This window comes from Phycodurus eques, chromosome 12 (genome assembly GCF_024500275.1).
Source record: "Phycodurus eques isolate BA_2022a chromosome 12, UOR_Pequ_1.1, whole genome shotgun sequence".
NCBI classification, from domain to species: Eukaryota; Metazoa; Chordata; class Actinopteri; order Syngnathiformes; family Syngnathidae; genus Phycodurus; species Phycodurus eques.
The window spans coordinates 21528319-21553239 of record NC_084536.1 but is presented as its reverse complement, the minus strand read 5'-3'; the positions used below and the strand labels follow the sequence as shown (position 1 = coordinate 21553239).

The 24921-nt window shown below is 39.8% G+C and overlaps 1 protein-coding gene across 2 annotated transcripts; it reads left to right on the top strand.

Moving 5' to 3' along the window:
• Positions 1 to 971: 971 nt before the first annotated feature.
• Positions 972 to 23672, top strand: si:ch211-39i22.1 (retinitis pigmentosa 1-like 1 protein). 2 transcript variants are annotated; one of them, XM_061691598.1, is made up of 11 exons: positions 972 to 1222; positions 9589 to 9683; positions 10108 to 10750; positions 11012 to 11112; positions 11278 to 11389; positions 14571 to 14663; positions 15311 to 15337; positions 16183 to 16197; positions 19228 to 19344; positions 20906 to 20965; positions 21087 to 23672. In XM_061691598.1, the coding sequence occupies exons 1-11, from the start codon at positions 1162 to 1164 to the stop codon at positions 21113 to 21115; spliced, it is 1353 nt and encodes a 450-aa protein (XP_061547582.1). In that variant the 5' UTR covers positions 972 to 1161; the 3' UTR covers positions 21116 to 23672. The 2 variants fall into 2 exon arrangements, with proteins under 2 accessions (XP_061547582.1, XP_061547583.1); XM_061691599.1 differs by lacking the exon at positions 15311 to 15337.
• Positions 23673 to 24921: the final 1249 nt, after the last annotated feature.

Genomic DNA, 24921 nt, shown 5'->3' with positions numbered 1-24921 from the left:
TACTGCACATGTTGGCCCTTAATAATCACTTTACAACATGTACGTCACAAAAATGGTAACGGCCAAATCAAATCTGATCAAATTGTGGATGACAAACAAAAATGTTGAAGCTTTATGTTGTTTTTCCAAATGGAGTTGTTTCAAGGGAGATCATTTTTGTACATTATTGTAATCATTGTGATAAAAACGCTTATAATAAACATTTTTGTTAAAAGAAAAGTTCTACGTGTTGTATTCAGAATAATATTTATACTAACAATCACTCAGGTAAGATCATGTTTTGGGAAATAACCGTTGATGGTTAAATTGGGTTTCAGTTGTGCAGCTGTGAGATTGTTTGATTGAAATCCACCACATTGTGTGCCAGCTATTTGAGCACTTTAAAAGTATTTTAATTCACGTGTGACTTTTCTCCATAGTGACTATTATGAAAAACAATGTTAATTAAAAAAAACTAACAAAATGGTAAAAACGGTTAATACAAAAATCTTGGAAGATTCTTACTATTTACTAGTTTATTATACTCGCAGTATAATTTTTATTTCTGGTGTAGCCCTAATACTCCTTTGCTTCAACGTCCAATGCTCAGTTACCTGTTACCACTATACTTACTGTTGCTTTATTTTATGTATTTATTTGTTTACGTTTATTTATGACCTGGACGCGTTCTTTAGATTCTACGTGATTCAGACTTGACTACAGCTGCGTTAGCGTAGGTTATTGCTACATAACGGCGCGTTTCGATTTACGTAAAAATTGGAGTTACCGATCGCGCCGTAGGAACCGAACTCTGTCGTAACCCGAGGGAATGGCCAAAACGACCAGGGGACTTTAATTTAAAAATAAATAAATGATTTTTTTTTTTAAATAAAAAAAAAGAAAAAAACAGGCTGGTGCCTTCTCTGACTTCCCCCGGTGTGTCTGATTTTGGGAGGCAAAACTAGCTCCGCCCAGCCCAATAAAGCCCAGAACCTTCTCTCTTCCAATCGAGACAAAAGAAGGAGAAAGGCGAGGAAGAAGCACATCGCGGCACCTTGGAGACGACTACCAGCACGGACGCGCGCACGCACACGCACACGCACGCACACCCTACTAACCTTTGCACCTTCATTGTCCAACGTACCCCGGTCCATTCGAACCGCTGGACGCCGTGTTCCAACGATGTACCTGTGGATTCTGCTGCTCTTGGGAGGTTTGTTTGCTGGACGTGCTAACACGCAAGGTGATTATGATTTTTTTTGTGTGTGTGTTTTTTTCCCCAATCAATTATCTATCTAATCATTTCTCTGTGACAGCTTCAATGCTCATTGCAGTGCGCGCGCGCGCGTCCATGCATGCCAGTCCGACTGCGGGCGCGTGTGTGTGCTCTATTAATAATGGTTAATAAATGGGAAGCATCAAGGGTCTGTGGTGGCCCCGCTGTCGTTTACGTAATTGCACTTATGTCCATCGGTATTTGGACAACAGCATAATTTTTTATTCTACTGCAATGTTGCCACCCCAATGGATTTGATCTAAAACGGGTTTGCGATTGGTGGCTTTAATCTCGAAGAGGTTTTTTTGGAAAAATCCCAATTACAATGAAGGAATTGGAGCCACTGTAATCCGAGGATCAAAACTATTTCGAGAAAGTGACGTATTCGCAAATATAAGCAAAACTGTTAATATAGTGGGTGCAAATGCTGAGCCGAACGTTATCACCAAATTCTGACTTTTCTCCTCAGAGATGCTTTTTGCGCGGGATTCACTTATTACTGTGTTCCACTTCTTTGAAATACACACCCATACGATGTAATGAGGTCCAATATGAGATATGTGTCAATCAATTCAGCCTTTACAAGTATGATATACACAGTTTGACACTGTCAGAATGGTATTGACTTGCTTGTTTGTGGCATGTATTGTAAAGTGGTGTATCCATATAATGGCAATGCCTTGTACGAAGAGTTGTTTCATATGGTAAGATGAATATTCTTGTAAAAAATTGCAAAATTCTATATTACAGTCAACCCAACTGTATTTCCATGTTTAAACACAAACTTAGAATTTACCCTGCAAAAATGATCTAATTTTAAGATTTTAAATGCCTTTAAGAAATGTCTTTTTTTTTTTTTTTTCTTCTGCATTTCAATATTTACAATATGTAAATCCTTTTAACATCAGCACTTGTTATCAAGCTAATTTTCTAGATGTACAGTTGGAACTAAAAAAACAATACTTCCTTTTAATGGAGACATGCCATTTTGCTATCACAATATAAAACAGTTTCCACATGTTTTAATGACATCTCCATGACAAAAGTACTCAGATTTTCTTTGTAGGATAGAATCTATGACTTTAAAGTGCTAACACTTTGCCCTGCCTATCTTCCAAGTCGTGGACGAAGAATCCCTGTGTGGGGGTGGTATTCAGTAAATTTGCTCAATTGAAACAAAGTGCTCGCTCAAGGAGATACGTTTTCATAAATGGACAGATAAAAGATTTGCTTGGTTGTTTGATTTCACACTTGCTGGCTCGGGAGACACTCCAGAGGCCCAACTGTTTGTATACAAACCATCCAAATTTCCATCAAGTTAGCCTAGCACATTCAAAAACAATAGTTTTTTTTTTTTCTTCTCCAGCTTCTGCATCTCCCCTCCTGTACCCCCGTCACCCTCAAGTGAAGGGTAGCCTCGTTGTTTTTTTTTATTTAGATTATGCATGTGTGCCTAATGAAATGGTCAGTGAAAGTGATAGCGATCCTGTACGTTGGTGGGTTTGGATGGATGAGATGTTGGCCAATGTGGTTCTACCGCTTCCCTTCGGCTTTAACCGACAAACCACCAGACACACACGCACACACCCACACGGCTGCACTCTTTTGTGTCTACCTCTTCCATCCCATCATTTTCTTACCCTTCGATGTGTGTTGACACTGAAACGAGAAGCGTCTGCTTGTATGCATTAGCTAGAACCGTTATGTAAAGTTATAAAAGTGACGTATGCGTTGGGAGTGTCTCTGTAATCAGAGCAGACATCCAGCTGGAGAAAACACCCCACAACTTCACTTCCCCTCCCCTCAGGGTCCTCAACATGTATATGTGTGTTATGTACGCTCGAGTGTTGACAATGTACAAAAAATGTAGTCTTGCGTGTCTAAAAAGTGAAATGGAAGGTTCACCACCCCTAGATGAAGGCTTGTATTATTGTACCAGGTGTGTGTGTGTTTGTGTTTTACACATTCAATTGCCCTCTGGTGACCGTGTACTTGGGGGAAATTGCACTTTGCGTCCCACAAACGCACGCTAGAGCTTTATACCTGACGCAACGCCTGTGGTCTTACCACCTGACCACCCACATGCGCACAAATTAACACACATATTGAGGTGTGCAGTTACTGAGAGCAAAGTGTTTTGGTTTCTGGTTCAAGTACACACATCATTTCCAGTTGAGATGTCAAGAAAGTTGGCACTGATATAATAGTACACAATGGTGTATATACATAATATTAGTCATCCACATTTGTTGCGGCACCGGTTGTATTCAAATATCCGTTGCTTGAACTGTTATAAGACCGTCACATAGATGGTATTTGGTAATCTGTATTGAGCATTTGCCATTATGTGTTAGCATCAAGCTTGTGGGCTTTAAAGCATGTTTGAGGTTATTTTTAATACACGTAATTCCCCTTGTTTTATGTTTAGTTGGACAGTAAGTTTCAATTGAGAGTTCCAATAAAGATTAAAAAAAAAAAAAAAAGCCACCACAGACGTATGATAAAGGTAATAATCATTTAACCAAAAAATGGTACGCTGCGATGAAAGTGGTACACACATCTCTGTCCTGGCTGCTCAGTCAATACGTTCCTTATGTGAGGTGACTTACCGAGACATTTGTTTTTGTCTTTTAAGCATTGGTGGTAGTATTGAAGTTGAGATGGCGACAGTTTGACTTTGGGATGATTTTCTATTTCCATTATTTCCTATGGGAAAGGTTTGAACGAAAAGGTTCCACAGTATAGGAAAATAGCACTGCACGAGCTCATCATGTGGCGCTAGGGGGAAATGTTCAATATTTGGGTTATCACAATAGCGGTGCCTGCATCGAAGAGCTGTGAAGTGTGTGAAACGTGAGACTGGTGGAAAGATTTCTTAGGGTGATGCTGGTGCATGCAGAAGTCTTGCCTGATTCTAAGGCTTTGTGAGGTTTTCTGCTTTCGCCTTGGCACAGCGTTGTACCTATGAAATGCAACCCATAAATATGCAGGATGTCTGTAAAAGAGTCTCTCCATATTGCAAACATATTGCCTGCTTAGTTTTACATAAACTGGCTCATATAGCAATGTGATTTTTGTTTGTTTGTTTGGTTTTTTTTTTTGGTCATTGCCAAGCCACTCTAGAATACGAAACAATATAGTCCTGCCGTCTAGCCTCATCCTCAGTGAACCAGGAAGTAGCATGCTAGCTAACATATGGATGACGGACAAAGACCAGATAAATTTTCCCCCCCCCACTTTTGTTAAAGGGACTGATTGGCTGTTTTGGTCATCGTAATGGAATATTTCCGCATTTGTAAATTAAAAAAAAAAAGGTACGGTATTGTCCTCTGTTATGCTCAGCGAACCAGGAAAGCGCCTGCCAACATATGAACCACACAAACAAATCCCAAACACAGCAAATCCCAAGACATATGTTTTTTTTTGTTTTTTTTTTCGCCATTTGAGGCTAAGTAGAATTGTGGCCCCACACTAGAGTCCAAAATAATAAGATCCTACGAGCTTATCTTTTTTTTGTAAACCAGGAAGTAACCTGTTGCTAACATAAAGGGGGGGAGATATATACTGTCCAAAATTCTTTTCAGTTAGCTAGAATTTTCATTTAAGCCATAATGGTGACACCACCCTTTTCTGCTACAGAATAAAAAAAAAAAAGCATGGTCCTGCCGTCTTACATAATTCTTTGGGAACTAAGAAGTAGCTTGCTAGCCAACAAGTGGACAGCGAACAAAACATGAACAGTGCAGTGGTTGTTTTCACCACAGAGGAATTTATTTTCTCTTGAGTCATAATGAAGACAGCGCCCGGATCCCCACTCCAAAACCAAAAATGGTGAGGTCCTCTCATCTTGGGTACATTCGGAAATTCTATCTGACACTCTCACTGCGCTCTGTGTGCAGTGTTCAGAGAGGCAGAGTGCGCTCCATTTTCTATGAATTCACATACGAGCTCGTTGGCCATTGGCAGGGATACGGCAGTGTGTCCGCCATATTGGATGTTTCAGTTCTGCATGGAAACATCTCATCCTGCCGGGCGCTCTGGCCGCTCTTTCTCCTCAGTCAGAGTGGCGGGAGCGCAAACGGCACACTCCAACAACGCTTTTCAGTTTTTGAACATATAGAGAACGAGTGACTTTCCGAACGTACCCCTTATAATATCATCCTCAGGGAACCAGGAAGTAGTTTACATATTGTTAGCCTAAAAGCATAACTGCCTAAAACAAGAAAATACACAACAAAGTTACCTCGATTCAACATTTGCGGATGAGCTTAACCTGGATGACTGAGAAATCTCTATTGATGAAAAGAAACAACACAATTTTTAGCAAGCACATTGGGATTTTTGAAATTGATATTACGACAGTAAGTTCAAAATGACTTGGCCAATTATGCTATTAGGCTAACGATATGTGAAATGGACCAAAAAAAAAGAAAAATGCAAGTACGGCGCTAAACATTAAATTCGATTAAGTTCTATAAATCTATAACACGTTTGTGTATGTCGTATACTTTGTAGATCGTTGTTCCTTGACGTGCTGGATACAAGCCAGAATACCATCGAAATGCAGAGTTAACATTTTCATATTTTTGCTGTACGTATTACAAAAATCCTGTTCATTAACTGTGACTCATCACCTCGCTGCTCCGAGTCGAGAGTTAACGTGCGGGGTTTGTTCGCTTTGCCTTGGCACTACCATGCCGTTTGGGCTCAGAGGATCGCATGCGACCACGCGGAGATGCAGATGAGTCAGAAGCCTCCAGGGAAAGCGGTGGCGAGGGAAACAACGAAGGTGCGAGAGACAAAAGGAAAGAAAAAAGGAAGCAGTGGCAACACTACAGATTCAAAACACAATCACCCTTAAAGGGAAGGGGGAAATGTGACACATACTTAGAAAACAACCTTCCCTTTAAGGCAAGTCCTGTATGTTGGCACCGTTGAGAGGGGGGTAGGGGTGTTAATGCACCCCCCCTTTTTTTTTTTAGAGGGAGAGAAGGGTAGTCAGCAAAGGAAGTGATAAATGGGAACACAATGTTCCATCAAGTGACGCTATAACCAGATTGTTTTGGTTTATTTCATTTTACGAGGGATTGTCACACCATCAATCCTGTCATCATGCTCATAACTGGATCTCATTATATGTAATTGCATTCATGTTAAACAAAACAGTGGAGTTAATTCAGATTCGTTCAAATAAACAAACAATTTCCCCATAACACATAATGACAATTGAATTAGTCAGCTCAGTAAGTATATCCTTTATTTGTACAGACAGTTTTCTCTTAAGTAACATTTTACCATTCTTAACATTCATACAAGTGTAAGAAGATCTAAAAAAAAATAAAAACATTCTCAGATGCATATCTTTTTTAATGTTTAATATCAGACAAGCGAGACAAAAAAAGCACCAATGTAATATAAAACGAAGCAATAGAACACTCTACCTTCGCTAACAGGCGACGACATGTTTTCTTAAAACTCTTTGTTGAGGATGTGCCTTCTTTTGAAGTAAGTGTCACCAAAAAGGCTAAAACAAACAAACCAAAAAAAGCAAAGCATAATCGGCTAATCCTTCCAGATTTAATGCATATATTCTCAAAGAATTTGGGTTGGTTTCTGAAATGCATAACCTTTTTTTTTTTGGCGGTTTCACTATAGTTTACAGTGGGACACACCAAGAGTTGAGTCCATATCACTATAAGTGTCTTTGGTGTCTTCATCAGAATCATTCAGGCGTCATGGAAATGTAGTATTTACATTTTGTATTTGATAAAAACGTGTGATTTTGATCATGTATATTCAGTTTTTATGATCATATTGAACATTTCATGTGTGTCCCTGAAATTGCTGGCCACCCTGTCATTGTGGTGTTTTAGAAACCTCCTAATGTTTTCAGTGACATTACGAGCAGCATTTTGTATTCCTCCACTCGAGGCTGAAACAGTGGATAGTTGCAGGGTAAATATTTTACTTCTATTTGATAATTTTCATCATATTATGTGTGTTGTATGTTGTCAAGCTTAACATGTCCACTCTGTCATAGTGAAGTATCAATTGATTAAAAAATAATAATCAGAAATTCTAAATATGTTTGTTAAACAGTAACTGAAGCATGTTGCTTGATGAAGGTCCACCATGTGCTCATGAAATGCCAACTTTAGCCCAAAATCTCCACCCTGCCATTGTCCACCCTGTCAGCAAGCTCACATACAATAGTTTGCTGTGTCTGCTTGCAGTTAATTTATTTTGAAAATGTGGGAGCTTAACTCATATGCATTTCTAACAGCAGAAAAGCTACTTAATGCAATAAATATAAAGTTCAATGGAAAATGTAAGATCTTCTTGGGGGTGAAACGGCGATGTCTCAAAGGCACCTTATGGCAGTTGTCTTTCTCGTTCATAGGCTATCATGGCAGCTGCTGTCACTAAACATAAGCAGCCTCGTTACGAAAAACACACAGCCGTTCACCGTTATTCTGAACGCAGTGTCCGAGAATAACATTGGGCGCGAGCCACTTGCTGCTTCACCTGGTCTAAAGACCAAGATTTTGTCTGCTGAGCCGGTTCTGGTAAAGTTCCGTTACAAGCTCGTGCACATCTGCCGCCTAATGACTCTTCAAATAAATGATGCAGCGCTTGTGTTTACATTAGACTCGGCACTGTGCCGCGAGCTTCGGAAAAAAACAACAACAACGTCGCTCTTATCACATTTACTCAGCATGCATGTGAGTGTGCTTGTCTGCTGTTTATGTGTTTTGTTTTGTTTTCACACATGCGTGCACAGCCGAGATGTGTTTGTGCACGTTAAGTTGGTTTGTTTGTGCATTCCTTTTTTTTTGGGGGGGGGGGGGGGTGTTTGATCCTTGAAGGTGTGTTTGTGCGTGGAGCGTGCCAGGTTGTCTCATTCGGAGGATTTACGGTGCGACGCGCTGTCCTTCGGGCTTCAAATGATACATTTGGCAAACATAGATGTTCTGTTATGAAACTTGCATATATAATGAATCCAAGATGAAGAATCATTTTCTGCGTCAAAGACATTAATGACACTTTAGTCATTATAGTTAGTACATCTATCCATTTGATATAGCGCTTGCTTGTACAACCACTCACATTCAAATTGAGTCTTTAATTAACCTAACATGCATGTTTTTTATAAAATGGGAGGAAGCCTCCACAGCTGAGATTCAAACCCTGAACCTCAGAACTGTGAGGCAGACGTGCTAACCACGTGTTCGCCGTGCTTCCATTTTCAGAACACTTTCCCTTTTTTTCTAAGTCAACCTTTCCCAGCAGCAATGTCGCCTCTTGACGGTGTCGCTTCCTCGGTTTTCAGAAACGTCTGCCGCTCCCAGCGCTCCCGCCCGTCAGCCTGCTGGCTTTGCTGTCTCAGCTCCTCGCATGCATCAGGGGAATGTCACAGCGCCGTCTCAAAGACGCACACACGTGCGCCCAACAAAGGCGAACTCTTCTTATTTTCTCATTAGTGCACACTCGCAATGCCAGCGTGGATGCAGGCTTTTTATTTTGTGTGTTGAGGCAGGTTGGATGTGATTGATGTCATCCCATTGTGGCTGCAGCAGGAACACATTAGTACAGGGTGGGGCTGTGTGTGTGTGTGTGTGTGTGTGTGTGTGTGTGTGCGTGTGTTTGTCAGTGAGGTTATGCATTTTGGAATATGCGGTAAACCAGTTTTTACCTTTCAGGCAAAAGTTAGAAATAACAGATGGAAAACAAATGCAACAGTTATACAAACCGCAAGGAGACTTGTTTTGTTTCTTTGTGGACTTCTCAAATACACATGGTGGAACTGCTAATGTTAAACACAATTAAGTAATTACTTTACAATGGATGTTCCAAATAACAATTGAAAATTCCTAACTGTCGTACAATTGTAGAAACAACTGCTGCATTAACTGCTGTTAATGCAGAAATGTAAAACAATAAAACAGTATATTAAAGGAAACATATAGTATTATGTAATATCCAAAGGATCTTTGCTGACTTGTAATAACGTCGTCTCACGTTATTCTTATGTCAAAAATTGGCCATAAAAAAAACAGACAAAGAAAAAGCACGTCTCGCCTGACATCATGTATGATGGTGGTTTGTGGTTCAAGACTGTCTGACTTCAGCAGGCTACTTTTCGCAATCATTGAATTTGAAATTGTACGACTGTATCCTCATTCAAGGCAGCAAAAGAAATGAGTGTTGGTCATTCTTCTGTTTTTGGTTTGATGTTTGCCTGGTCTTTATGTATTTTTAAATGAGCTCTTCACTAAATGTGTGCCCTTTGTTTATTATTTCTCGGTCTTATTCCTTTAACTGCCTCTTTATAGATGACGTGCCCCCAACAGATGATGCGACAGTCCATTCAACCTTGCTGCCCGAATTTGAAATGCACTCAGAAATGGAGGCCGAAGCTGCAGCAGAGGTGAGGACATGTTGGTTTATTGCACCCGACTAACCAGACACATTAGTAATTGTCACTCATGTGTTTGGTAAACTGAATACCGCTACATTTCATCTTCAGCACCCCTAAAAATGTCACATTATTACAAGTGTTTGTATGTTACAATATATTATTACCCTCCCTTTTGTGGCTGTCAAAAGCATTTGGTTCACAGAGTACAGTATAGTTTGATTGCCTAATATTAGCTTTATGAATTTATCTGCCAGCTCAAAGTTGATTGGAATTATTTGGATTAGACAGTCAGCCGGCCCGTGGAAGATGGCGCAGTGGAAGGATACATTAGATGTGAAGGGATTTTTGTTAGTTTAAAAACAATGATCTAAGGATATCTGGTCGCCCTACCTGAAAGTTAAATTATGAGACTTTGCTTCTCCATTTAATACAGGAAATGCTACCAGGAAGTGAACCCGAGTCAACTGAAGCTGGAGCCCATGAAGAAGTGACGCCAGCTGAGGGGGAAGTAGAACCAGAGGCTCCGTCAGAGGCAGAAGCGGAGGATCCCGCAGAGGGAGAATCCGAAGGAGAAGCAGAGGCAGCTCCAGAAGGAGAAGACGACGTGGCAGCTGACCCAGAGCAAGAGGCTGCAGCAGAAGAAGAAACAGAGGCTGCAGGAGAACCAGAGCCAGAGCCTGCACTAGATCCAGCGGCCGAACCAGAACCAGAGGCGGCAGAAGAACCAGCAGCAAAACCGGAGGCTGCAGCAAACCCAGCAGCTGAACCAGAATCAGAAGCTGCAGAAGAACCAGCAGCTGAACCAGAACCAGAAGCTGCAGAAGAACCAGCAGCTGAACCAGAACCAGTAGCTGCAGAAGAACCAGCAGCTGAATCAGAACCAGTAGCTGCAGAAGAACCAGAAGCTGAAGCAGAACCAGAGGCTGAAGAAGAACCAACAGCTGAACCAGAACCAGTAGCTGCAGAAGAACCAGAGGCTGCAGAAGAACCAGCAGCTGAACCAGAACCAGAGGCTACTGCAGCAGGAGAAGCAGAATCAGAGGCTCCTGAGTCGGAACCAGAGCCCTCAACCCAAGGTAATCAGGAATGTTTACATTTAACATGACTTCGTGTTGGTGTGAATGGTTGTCTGTGATTGACTTGCAACCAGTCCAGCGTGTAGTCTGCTGTTCCCCAAGACCCTCAACAGTACAATTGTTGAAATGTCATTTGCTCAAGTACATGCTTAAATGAGATCATTTGAGTTTCTCCCTAACCAGCTGTCAAAGTAACAATCATTGTCATTCTTATCAACCGAGGCTAATTAAACATCTCCTGCTTGCCATCTGTTCTTTCAGATCCTTCAGATGGTCTAGAAGATCCAGAATCTGCGCAAGACATTCCCGACGTCGACGAACAACCTTCTGCCAGCACTGATGCTTCTCATGTCCACAAAGAGGTCAGTTAGTGTCTCAGAGGTTTTCCGGGAAACAAACTTCAAAAAAAATCCTTGAGTCTATGGAAAATATCTTTCTTCAATCTGCTGATGTCATTGAATGCAAATTGCAAGCGGTATTCAACACCCCTCTAAGAGTCCCCTGTGCTAAATAAAACATTTTCACAGCATGGATCTGAAGATGAAGGCACAGCAGGAGCAGACACAGCTGTGCCACATGATGAGTCAGCTCACGTGGAGGTGGACGTCGGCACAGAAATCAAGGCCCAGGACCCTTCAGGTGAGGGTGTATAATAATAATGAATAATACACATTCACATGTGCTATGTACAGTAGCATTTTGTATTCAGGAGACCTTTGTACAAAAGCTAGCAACATACTGTAAATAAGTAGAAAGTGGAATTGCTTGAAGGTATTACTATCTGTGAATACTAGCGTGGGTGATTTCGACCAAATGACTGTCGTTGGTTGGCGGAGGCCTCTCTCCACTGTCTTAACAAATGGCGTTTTCCATCCCGTAAGAGTGGCCTCCACTCTAACGGAGGCTATACCTCAATTTATTGTCTACTTGAATGAATAAGTGGCTCACCTTAAATAGACACTTTCTTTTTAAAAACAACCAGTGCTGCCACAAGGTGGCTCTAATTACTTTTTACTATGATGCGCTAACTGTACAGCAGACATGGCATCTGTAAAGCTGAAAGGAGGAAGTGCTGCTGTCTATACACAAATGAGCCTGGAATTGGGCTTGGTACACTTGACGTAACCTAATCAATGGAGAGTCAGGGAAATATTGCAGAAATGTAATAATAATTTTATTTTTATTTTTATTGCCATTACCATGTGTAGTAATTTATATCATTTTTATTGTTCCTATGTATCTGTTGAACATTGGTCTAAAAATGCATTTGAACAAATCTAGGCCAATAAATGCTGAGTGGAGCGAACAAACAACCAAACAGTATCGATAAAGTTTTTAAATAAATGTTAATTTATAGAATGACACAAACAACTCATTAGAATATAATGAGTCACATCCCACTGATTGTAATGACTTGGAAATTATGGCTAAATTCAATATCCATCCAGTCATTGTCTTCAGTGCTTGCTGGAGCCCATCCCAGATGACTTAGGGCGAGAGGCGGGGTACACCCCAGACTGGTTGCCAATCAGTCGCAGGGCACACATAGACAAACAGCTGTTCCCAGTTCCCACCCACCTCAGAGTCTTCAATGAACCTAACACGCGTGTTTTTGAAATGTGGGAAGAAGTTGACGTACCCGGCGAAAGCCAACGCAAGCACGGAGAGAACATGCGAACTCCACACAGGTAAACCGCAGCCCAGATATTGAAACCACAACCTCAGAACTGTGAGGCAGACGCGCTAACCGTTAAATCACCGTGCGCCCACAAACTATAATAGCATAACTTAAAAGTCATGAAAAATCAACTTTTGTCTTAATTGTGTGTGAGCTGTTCTTTCTGAATAACTGCAGCATTTTCCCAGTGTGTCATACTGTAACGTGACCCCATAAATATCTATGGAATAAGTCAAAAATGTGATGTAATCATTCTTTTGACGCGTGTCCAGTTCTCATGGCAACTCGCTGTTTTCTCAGCACATTGATATGAAACATGATTTGGGGAGGTTTTCTTTTCAACACAAATTACCTTGACAGGTTGTGAAATGGGTGGGTTGCGGTTAATTTACCTTGAATTCAGAGCGGTTATGTTGTAAGCAAGAAACCTTCCAAATAACCTCCGTGCGACTTTCAATCACAGTGGAGGTGTCAACCTTCATTTGTCTTTGGTTTTTCTCCTCTGCCCACATTTGAATAACTGCCTTTTCTAATTCCAAGCCTTTATTCATCTGTTAAATATTAGCACTGCACTTTGTAAATTCCTACCTGACTGTATGTCCTCCCTTTTGTCAGTCATGAATAAAAATACGGTTGAACCTTAAAGGTCCAACGCAGCCCTGATGCGGCTTGACCTTCTATTTGTACAGTACATAATTTATAATGATCCATTTTCTCCAATAGAAAATAATGGAAAATAATGGAAAGGTCAAGGTCAATACTTTTGCCATCAGAAAACTGTACTGGCTGTGCTTCCATTATTTTTGTTATCAATTTTAATCTTATTTTGACTGGGTCTCCACAAGATTTGTACAAGTTTTTGGGCAACTTTTAAAGTGTCAACAAGTCAACGTGAGCCACGGCTGCTCCATGACTTATTCGTTATGGAGTGTTACTAGAGCACCTGTATGGTATCGGTTTGAATTTTTATTTTTTGCGAATGTACAATTATTTCAAAATCAAAAAGAGGCACTAAACCTACCTGTCAAGCAGAAATGTTGCGAATTCCGCATCGCTTCTAAATCCTCGAAGTTTCACCTCTGCCTATGTTCACGCTTATTTGCATTTTTATTTTTTATTTTCTTGGGTGGATATTCGGCCATAGTTTCAGCAAAGCTCCTGAAACCCAAGGTAACAGGTCAGTGCAAGTGGAGAGAAATGATTGACACCTCGTCAGCCACGCCTTCCGTCTCTGATTAGAGGCACAAGGTCGGGCCAGAGAGGGCAGATTTTTGTTTTGTTTTTCACATATCATTGTACTCGTATACTATTGTCAGTTTGAATAAATATGACTAAAAGTGTTTTTGGTTTTTTGAAACTGCAAACTTTCCCTTTTAAAGGCATCATTTTTACCAGACATCTTTAGCTGTGTGAGTCATCCACTCAAATACACACCCCATTTTGCCCTCTTATTAGTTGGGTGTAATTACTTTAACTATGAGCGATACCACCATGTGTCATGGTTTTATCATGACTCACACAGAGCAGACATCGCAACTGTAAAACTACAACATTTTCTCAACCTCCAGTTGTTGTGCGAATGTAGGCACGTTTTATGCTGTATTACTCATGAGATTGAGAGTATCCATCTTAACACTCGTCCCGAAAGAAAGTTGTTTTTCCATCCGAGACTGAGATTCACTGTGTGAAACCGAAACTGAGTGATCACAAACCCTAAATTATATACTAACTTCTACCTTGACCTGCCCTCCCCAACACTGGACAGGCTGTATAAATCTTTCAGGCTTTTCCCAAAAGAGCACTGAGCGAGGTTATAATGTGTTGCTGCTGTCAGATAATATCCTTAAAATCATGTCATCACCAGTTCACACAATCACGGTCAACGCCCTTTGCTGCTATTGTTACGGGCCTGTTATTGAGCACAGCCCTGCGAGGCATTTACTTATAGCCGTGAGGGGAATGACATGATGATGGACGGGTGGGGTTACCATGGTGACGGTGGGAAGAGACGCCGTCATGTTGTCTGAGTTGTGGGGGGACATCTGGACAATATCCCACTTGGGCGGAGATGGATGAAAAGTGACCTGCAGACATTAATTTTGCCTTTCACTCACCAGTATGCGTGAATGTGTGTTTTGTTAGATGGAGGCTTTAACTTGGAAGATGCTCTGTCACAAGGCGACGCACAGGACATGCCGGCCCATTCAGGGCGCAGCAATAGTGGCGGATCAGTGGGTAAGTCGCCTGAAATCTTGACATTCTCACACCCATAAGCATCTGTGAAGAAAAAGTGGAAATTACAATCATAGTCGCTTTTCAAGTTTAAACTACAGTTCTATCATCACACGTTTACGCTCATCCTTAAGATTCTCACAAAGCAAGAGACTGTATGTGGAAATATTTGTGGCTGTCGCTTTTAAAGTTGTATGACTTCTAGGTTTTTTTTTTTAAGGTCCACGTCAAGTCAGTTCATCACAAAATGAATCCAGAGCATTTTGTTCATAAAGCAAACATAAACCCGAAAGTTATAGTCAAAAGTGCATAGGGGCATTACACTGTCATTTAATGAATCATTGTAATGCTTCCCACGCAGTACTTTTACTTTCCATTTTGTCAATAATGTGAGAAGGTGTTTGTTTGTTTTTCCCCCTTAAAACCCTTTTATTCGCCACCTGAAAGCTGAGTCATCCAGGTCAGTTTAATCATTATAATCGAGTGAAAGGCGCTCCTCCCGCGTACTCTGTCATTAGTGGCTTTGTGGGACAAGTTGAAGCAGGTATTAAGGCAGTCATGACGACACATGTATACACAAGGCCATAACAAGCTCTTGAATGTTTAGCCTTCAGCCTCCTTTAATTTTTTTCACCCCCCCTTTTCCGTAGCACATGCTTCTGAAGCCACAGGAGAAGGTAAGCAGACCCCCATCAGAGCAGTGCTCGTTTCAAGTGGTCTACCGCTAAGTTTATTTTAAAAGTAGACATCCAACAAAGAGAATTACACATGGTGTATTTAACCAAACCACTTACAAAAGTCCGCTTGCTTAATGCTAGCACACAATGCGTCATGTGCAGACTTGCTAACGGAACTAGCGTTCGTGCTGCGGTAATTATAAACCTGTAAAGGACTTGTATTTGACCACATACAGTAGCAACACATGCAGCGAGCACATACAACAATACTCGCAGGCATATATTCTTTATCCTCTGCGAAAAAGAAAAATAGTATTGGAGCTTAGTTGCGACAGTCTTCTGTTTCATCATCAAATCTACGTGTAGTATGTCTATGTATTATACTGCCCCCTGGTGGCAAAGGAAGGAGCAGCACAATGCCCATTGAATTGAAATGATATACAAACTGTTTAATTGTTTACATTCTGTTTAATTACTCCATTACAGTACTGTATGTTTTCATGAAGTATAATACTGTGGAGTGCTATCTTTCTTATAACAAAATAAGTAAAATAATAAAAGTAATTTTGGGCTCTGGAACAAATTAATGGCATTTCCGTTCATTTCAATGGGGAAAGATGACTTTAGATACATGTGTTTTAAGTTACAAGTGTGGTCATGGAACGAATTATAAAGCTGTAAGCCTAGCCACTGTATAGACAAAATCATCTCAAATCAGTTATCTTTTGTCACTAACCATCATAAAGCCTTTATTGCCCACAGGCAATGTTTCAACATTTCAACATCACAAACTGTCAGACAAGTGTAATAAACAAGTTGACATCTCTTTTCATTTTTTCCATCAGACGCTGATGCTGAAGGTGAGTTCTCTCCTTTTGTATGTGCGTGCGTGCTTGTGTGCGTGTGAATATAACCAATCCCCTTTGAAGTTCCTGTTCGACCGACAGCACCAGCATTTTCTTATTTTTTTATTGCATGACAACAGTGCCAAGCACTATCCCAATTGTGCGTTTGACAATAGTAGTCAACAAAAACATCATTCAAATTACTGATTTTAATCAAGAATTGAAATGATGAGGTGAATCAGCAAGCTGTTTTTCCACAGGAAGGTCAAATTGTGTGCAAATTGCGCAACACAGAGTTTCGGTTATCACTGAAGAACTTCAAGCCTACGCTTTCCATTCATCCATCAAATTTCCACACCGCTTACCCTCTCACTAAGGTCGCGGGCATGCTGGTGCCTATCCCAGCCAACTCTGGGCAAGAGGCGGGGCACACCCTGAACTGGTCGCCAGCCAATCGCAAGGCACATATAAACAAACAACCATTCGCACTCAAATTCACACCTACGGACAATTTCGAGTCTTCGATCAACCTACCGTGCATGTTTTTGGGATGTGGGAGGATACCAGAGTACATGGAGAAAACCCACGCAGACACGGGGAGAATGTGCAATTTCCACATAGATAAGGCCGCATTTGAACCCGCATCTTCAGAACTTTGTAGCAGATGTGCTAACCGGTCATCCACCGTGCCGCCGCCTATGCTTTCCCTTTCATGGAAAGCATGTTGCAGCAAGCACAGACACATGAGCTAGCGTAAACCGTTCTGCTACGAGCAAGGTTAGTTTGACTCAGTAACTGGCTAAAAAAAAGAAATTGGGTCAGTCTCGAAAGTGATGCTGGTTGTGCTGTCACACGGCACAAGAAGGCGCGCTCAGTCATTGCTATACTTAGCGTTTTTCTCAATTTTCCTAATTTGTTTTTAATTTTAAGATTATCTTTATCTTAGAAGTGTTTTTCATACAAATGTTTCGAGTGATTTTGAGTTTGCTACCGCGTTAGCATAGGTTAGTGATAAACTACGGTACGTTCCGACAAATTCGGGTTACACCGCCGCCATAGCAACGGAACTTCATCATATACCAGCAACCCCTATAAAGGTTTGTCTGCCAGAATGTATTTAAATAAAAAAATCATACCTTATTGTGTTAAATATTTGTATTTTATTCAAATATGATTGCTCATGAAGCCTCAAATTCAATTTTTTTTTTAAATTCGGCCTCACCCCTCATCTGAACATTTCTTTCCATTCATACTTTGTTGTCATTCTTGCTGTTGTCACGTACCTAACTGCAGTTTATTTCAAATCGTTGCTGTTCTTATTTATAATACACATGTGTGCTACTTTTCAGCCATGTGGTAAAGGTTTTGTACAAAGTTTGCGATATGAGTATTCCACAACATGAGTAACGCCTACTGAAAACTACAGTCACAGTATCACTCACAGTTAATTTCTTTTCTGACTCATCATGTCAAACTGTTTGAAATGAACTTCTTTTAATCCTTTGTTCCATTCCCTCACTTCCCCCCGTTCTACCCCGACATCCTTCCTTGCCGTCATTTTGTTACTTTGGAGGCACAACATCCTGTCATTATAGCCACGTGGCAACTAACACCATTTATTTGACACAATAAGACAAATTATGCAGATTTAATATTGAAACAGGCAGTGTGTGCATGTGTTTCATGGACTCTGCAAGGTTTAGATGTATGCTTCGACTTGGCATGAACACTATTCGCATCAGCGTTGTCATGGGAACCAGGTCGCAGCTGTGGACTGAGTTACGTTGCCACTGTCAATGTTTTTATGGATTCGGAACGGAAGATGAATGAATGAATTACAACATACTGTACGAGAGGTGACTGGGATGCAAAACTGCGAAAATAAGTACATGCATCTGTCTCTCACAAGCTAACAAACATCCATCCATCCATTTTCAACACCGCTTATCCTGGTTAGTGTCGCGGGACGCTGGAGCCTATCCCAGCTGACTTCGGGCAAAAGGCGGACTACACCCTGAACTGGTCGCCAGTCAGTCGCAGGGCACATATAGACACGGACGACCATTCGCACTCACATTCACACCGTCACTGAGTGGGAACTGAACCCACGCTGCCTGCACCAAAGTCAGGCGAGTGTACCGCTACGCCATCAGTGACTAAGCTAACAAACACAGTATAGATTTTGTTTGAGATTTTTAACCAGTGATACGTGGAATTCTAACACATTAACTTTACTTGTAATAAACTACTATAATCTGTTTGGTGTTGGCCATACAAAGCAGACACTGTTGGATGTCAAAGATATTCCATTATATATATTATATTACACAATATATATACATTATACTGTATTACTTAAAAAAAATATATTTCATTTTATATATTTATTTTATAAATTAAACATATTTGTGTTGATGCATTATACAGGTCTGTTTTAATTTAATAAACAAAACAAAAAATTCATAGCATTATTTTAGCATTAAGTATTACAACTCGCTTATGCTTTATAAAGGGACTTACAGACACATTTTAATTTCACGAGCAGTTGAGGGTGTACCCCGCCTCTTGCCCAGAGTCGGCTGGGATAGGCTCCAGCACGACCGTGACCCGAGTGAGGAGAAGCGCTACGGAAAATGGATGAGTTTTAATTTCCTGAACTGAATCAAAAATGCATTTTTATGTTGGCTTATGCGTCTGTTCAGAAATGAAAACATATTGGAAAAAAAAACACATTTCTTACAAGTGGTGGAAACAGTACATTACATAGGTACCTTTTTAATTTTATAAATTGAGCAAAATCATTAGCAAATCATAAGTTATTGAGGTTATGTACATACCAAACAAAACACTTAAAGATTTGAATATGTAAAAATGTGTTGGTAATATTGCCAATTTTACCATATCCTGCAGATTGTATTTACATTTTTAAAATATTCAAATCTTTTTAGGATTCTGTTTACTTCTGGATGAATGACCACATACTCCCACAGACACAGCGGAGGCAGCAAGAATTGTTTTTGAATGTATTTGTTTTTTGCCTTTTAGAATCCGGTTCGGGCTCCTTGGCGGCGATCTTATGTGGTGTGGCTGTGGCCGTTGTGGGAGCAGTCACTGCATATTTTACCTACCAGAAGAAGAAACTCTGTTTCAAAAATGTACATGGTACGGACATTGTCGTCTCTTTACCGAGACTTTTACAAACTGCACTGTGACAAAATACCGTATTTTCTCGTGTACAATGCGCACCCATGTATAATACACCCCCCCAAAGTTGACCTCAAATTCTGGAAAACCCTTCCACCCATGTATAATGCATTTTTACAATGCATGATTTTGCTTCTACCCATATGATCAAAACATGAAGTATTAGCTGTATTGTTTTTTCAAAGAATTATTCTGAACTTAAGCACTTTATTTGAACACGTAATCCTTTTTTTAATTTACTTCCTCTTATTTTGAAATTCACAGGTCTACTTTTATTTAGTAAATGAGAAAACACACAGCTCATATGCTCATATGTTTGATTACCCAGGCAGAATTTGTAAGATGGGTACAGTTCTTGAAAGAAAACATGAAGGACCAGGCGAAATACATTAAATTCTATTTTAATGGGATTCAAATTAAACGGTCAAGCATTTCAGAAAAGCATTATCATTAAAAAAAAAACCATAACCATAAAGGAATTAATGATGGGTGTTGTTCAGTCATCAGTCATATTTAAAAAATATATATAGATTTCACAAATTCTGCTAGGGTATGTAAACTTATAAGCACAACTGTACATATATGCAGTCATACGTGCCACTGTCATATTGGAATGAAAGTGTAGGCTACACTTTTTTTATAACCACTAGGTGGTGGTGGCATTTTGGAATGAAAGTGTACAGCTTTTTCGTAACCACTAGATGGCAGCATACATTTATAAAATGTGAAAGTTTTTTCCATTTGCCCCTATACCCAAGTATAATGCGCACTATTGACAATTTTTTTGGGTGAAAAAATGCGCATTATACACGAGAAATTACAGTAAGTCATATGTGCCAGGATCATAGGATCATATAATTATGCTATTTATCACACAATTAGCACACATACACGTAGGGGCCTCAACATTAGGTACACCTGCACAAAATAATGGCTTCCAATCCAAGAGCTGTAATAAAAATTCTGCCTTTGCAAAGGTAAGATTCTGTTTTGATTGGTACTGATTATACAAGTGGAGCTAAATATTAGAGACAGTTCTCTATATGCTACAACCACCATCATATACATAATGTGCCATATATTTCAGCGAGCTGGTCAAAGAATTTGTCATCCAAAGAAACACACATGCAAGCATGATGCGAAACAAAAGACATTTTCCCGCAGTCGGCTGGAAAATTGTGTTATCACCATCAATACAGACACAAACATTGTCAAAATACAGTCAATTCAGCGCCCTTTTTATTTACAGTCAACCTCAGACTGTACGGTAACACGATTTGCCAGTTGTCTCACATCATGTAAACAAAAAAGATGAATGACTGAAACTGCGACAGGCAAAGGAGTCTTGAACAGCAACAGCGACGATATGTAATGTTACGTTCACGTGAATTATATGAACCGAGATAATTGCAGGTACTGCAAAGATTTTATTTCATGTGGGAGTGAGGTGTCCTAATGTCAAAAGATCTGATTGGCTAACTGTGAAAGATACTTTTAATGCCTTGGCTATTTTTTTTAGAAGAAGATCCGGAGGCTGCGCGCAAAGCAGACGCAGGCGAGGCTCAGTCAGATCCTCAAGGTACGACAAATGGCCACACACACACACATACACACGCGCACACACACACACACACGCCCTCAAAGCATATATTAGCAGTACAGTATTGAATTTTTTATTTGGTCTTTTTTTTTTTTTGCAGTCCTTAGCAACCTACTGAATTCCTCGTAGAGCGGAGGTGATCACGTGACTCGACCCGGACCAACCACAGTCAAGCAAAGTGGCACGCTCGCTGGAGGCTTTCTCCACTGTGGAGCTGCATTACTGTGAGGCCCCCATGTGGGGCTTAGTATGTATGTATGTGTGTGTGTTTTGTGTGTGTGTGTATTCATTAGTGCAGTATGTGGGTAAAGCAACAAAGCAACTTGATTTGCAACAACAAGAGGCCAGACATTTGTATGTCCAAACTTATGTCTTCATGACCGAAAAACTTTTTATAATTTTATTGAGACACGCCACCCATCCATTTATAGGAATTGAAAAAAAAACCAAACAAAAACACACTGTGACTGATATCTTTTTTTTAATGTCAATTCTATTATTGTATGTTGACAGGGTTTATATATTTTAAACCAGCCACTATATTCACTCAATGAAATAATAATTGAACATGGAAACAATCCTGAAAAAATGTATTACAAAAAAAGGATGTGTTAAGCAGGGTAGCCCTGCTACAATGAGCAAAAGTATCAGGACTGATTTGTGATCTAAACAAGATATTTTGGATTTGGAACATTTTGGCGAAGCCTACTTTTCCCCTCCTTAATGGCATGATTGGTTGGGTTTGGTGGGGAAGAGTGTGAGAGCACCCAGACCTCAACCCCACCAAACACCTTTGGAATGAACTAGAACGATTGTGGACTAATGAACAATATTCCCACCCAAAAGAGTATACGCTATCATAAGTGCAACACTCCCATTTCGTAAGTCTTGTGTCCCAGTACTTTTGCTCATTTGGGTGTGTTTTAAGATGTATTAAAAAAGTCCAAATGGCGTTTTAGTAGCTTAGGCCAAGTGTCACTGTGAGTTTTTGTACGTTGATGTGCGTCAGTCTAGTTTTTCTAGCGTGCCTTTCACTGTCCCAACCTGGCTTGTCCCGTGTGTAGACACACTGAATGTCTCCTGACCGTCCACTCTTTAATGAGACGCTGACTTTAATGTTTGGGCTTGAAGCACTCTCGTACGCACTCACCAGCCACAACTACAGAGGCGCACCTGCACATTTACCGGTACTGTAAAATACAGTACGTCCAGTAGGTACAGTAGACACGTCAGAGGAGGCACAGCAGCTTGAGAAACATCACCATTCTCTTTTACGCTCTTTTGATTGAATGATTTAATCGCAACATTTTCCCTGTTTGAGCAGTAATGATTAATTTCAAAGCCAATTCACCTTTTTTTTTTTTTTTAACCCGAATTTGAGTCTGTGTATAACATCCAACACCTAACATCCATTTTCTCTTCAGGAAAGCAAGTAAATAACTACAATTTGACATCTTATTCAAGATATAATCATATACTTTACTGTTTTGTTTTGTTTTGTTTTTGGTAAAACAGTGCATTTGAAATTGTATATATAACAATAATTCGATTTTATTGTTTCAGTTCAAGAGTCTACATCTTGGTGTATTAACCATTACAGAAACATTTTTGTAATTGCCAACGCTGTTGATTTACGGCAGCTGTGGCATGAACCTTATATTGGGTGGTGGTGTAATACATTAACCACTGGAAGTGATATATGATAATGTTGCTGATGTCAGAATCCACTGTGATATGGTTGAAAATTCCCTGACTTGAAATTTGACCTATGCTTTGCAGTTCTTGTTAAAATAAGATGATTTGTAGTAGGTCTATTTTGTACAGATATATGTTGTGTGTCATTTTCAAATTTATTTTTAACTCCCCGGTCCAAGTGGACATACTGTAACAGTAGCTCTAATGTTTATTGGGTTATTTAAAAAAATGAATAAAAAATATTTATCTCATTTAATAATGGGTTAATTGATTTAGTAGTAAAAATAGTAAATTATTTTTTCCCCACACTCATTAAATAACGGTTAATTAATTGTCATTAAATGAATTAAACTAAAATAAAAAATGTGAATTATTGAATTTTAAAATGTATGTACACGTTTGACTTTTTACCTTATTTACAAATGACTGCCCCTCTGTCCATTAAATAAAATCGAATGTGGCCCTTGCTCACAAGCGTTTGGTCGAGAGTCTGGCCGACACACTTTGAAAAAAAATAAAATAAAAATGCTTTAGCACATGCAGGTGTAGGTGTACCTCATGTTGTGGCCTGTGAGTGCATTTTACAGTCTCTACTACCTATTACTCAGCAAGGTGTGCCTCTTTATTCCATTTAAGCCAGCTGTCTTTTTCTAACAGAATCCCCATTTTTTTTTTTTTTTTTTTTTTTTTTTTTTTTTTTTTGTATTTAAATCCTGTCCATGTTGTATAGTGAGGTGCCTCCGACTGATTGTCTTTGAATAGCGCGTGTTATCTTTCGTGATTGTTATTGTGGAAAATTGCCTAACTATGAGGGTCTGCATCGAAAATGATTTAGTATGTAGTGTAGCGCAAACTGCTAACATCTGAATGTGTTTTTTTTTGTTTGTTTTTTTTTTCTGTTGCCTTACATTTGCTGTGTTCCCTTTAAACCTTGCTTGCTGCTTTACGGTTATTCTTTGGAATTAAAAAAAAAAAAAAAAAAAAAAAAAAACGCCACACGGCTGCAATACTGTACATGACAGAGGCTGTTACTAAAAGTCTGGCCGCAATCATCTGTGATATCGCACATTAAATAATTACTACGTACGAATTGGAGGACTGCAGAACGCCTGGTCAAAGCTGTGTTTTAAAATGCCTTGATTAAAAACAATAACAAGGGATGGGCCAATTTGAGTACATTTTCTTTATATATTATGAGGAACATTTCAATGAACGCAGTAGTAAAGTCATAATTGCAGTAAATATCTGTATATATAAAAAAAAACAATACGGCAGTAACTGAGAGTGCCTTCTTGTGACCTCAGTAAAAGGTTTAGAAGTTTTGCTGAATTTATTTGATTGAATGTAGCGAAAACTAAGAATGAAAGTTTTTTTTCTTAATAAATAAGAAAATCTCTGAATGTTCCGAACTTCTGTTTGCGTTGAAGTGTGCAGGAGTTGCGCCATAACGGGGATATACTGTACGTTGCTCCACCTCGCGTCGCTGATGTCATGTTGTGCTTCTTTAGACGGCAAACTAGTTGAGACTCAGTGAGCAGCATCTCATTTTGTCTTCAGTTGCTTGAAGACACCATTAATCTACTCAATTCTTAATGATCAATGAATCGATTAGTATGCCTATCCTTAATAGCCAGTGACGCCTTTTGAACAAAACAAATATGGACAAACAAAATCCCATTTTCAAGCCTTCAAGCTAGAATGTAAGCACATTGGGCTTTGCTTTGTTGCATCATTAGCGGACCAGTCCTGCCTTATAAGCACATCTCGATTATGAGCGGCAACAAGGTTATGAACACAAAACTCTTTAGAAATATCGAGACATATCATTTCTTTTCTATGAATATTTTGTGTGTGTGCGTGTGTTTTTTCATGTAGAAACTGTCATCAAGCATTTTGTGGTGTAAATAATGTTGAAGAGGTGAATTAAACAAGCAGTTTCAGTGGGAGTCGGCCTGTGCGTCTTATGTTTGTGTGTTTTATGTGACAGGCGTCAATGACTTTTTCTGCACCTTGCGGTATTAGATAAGTCATAAAACACAGGGAGGAATGACAAGCATGAAGCGGTAATTAATGGTTGTGACGTGAAATGCTTGGCATGTCAGGTATTTATAGAGACTGATTGATGGTGACAGCTCAATAAAGCAAAATACTGTTTAGCCCTCACCCCGCCCGCATGTAAAACGTGAGCATGCAATTGCTGCAAATGTATTTAAATTGCTTTTTACACTAAATATGGTATC

Coding starts and splice junctions, on each gene's coding strand:
- si:ch211-39i22.1 (XM_061691598.1), top strand. CDS start 1,162: ATGTACCTGTGGATTCTGCTGCTCTTGGGAGGTTTGTTTGCTGGACGT. Junction 1,223..9,588: donor TGGACGTGCTAACACGCAAG/GTGATTATGATT, acceptor GCCTCTTTATAG/ATGACGTGCCCCCAACAGAT. Junction 9,684..10,107: donor AGGCCGAAGCTGCAGCAGAG/GTGAGGACATGT, acceptor CATTTAATACAG/GAAATGCTACCAGGAAGTGA.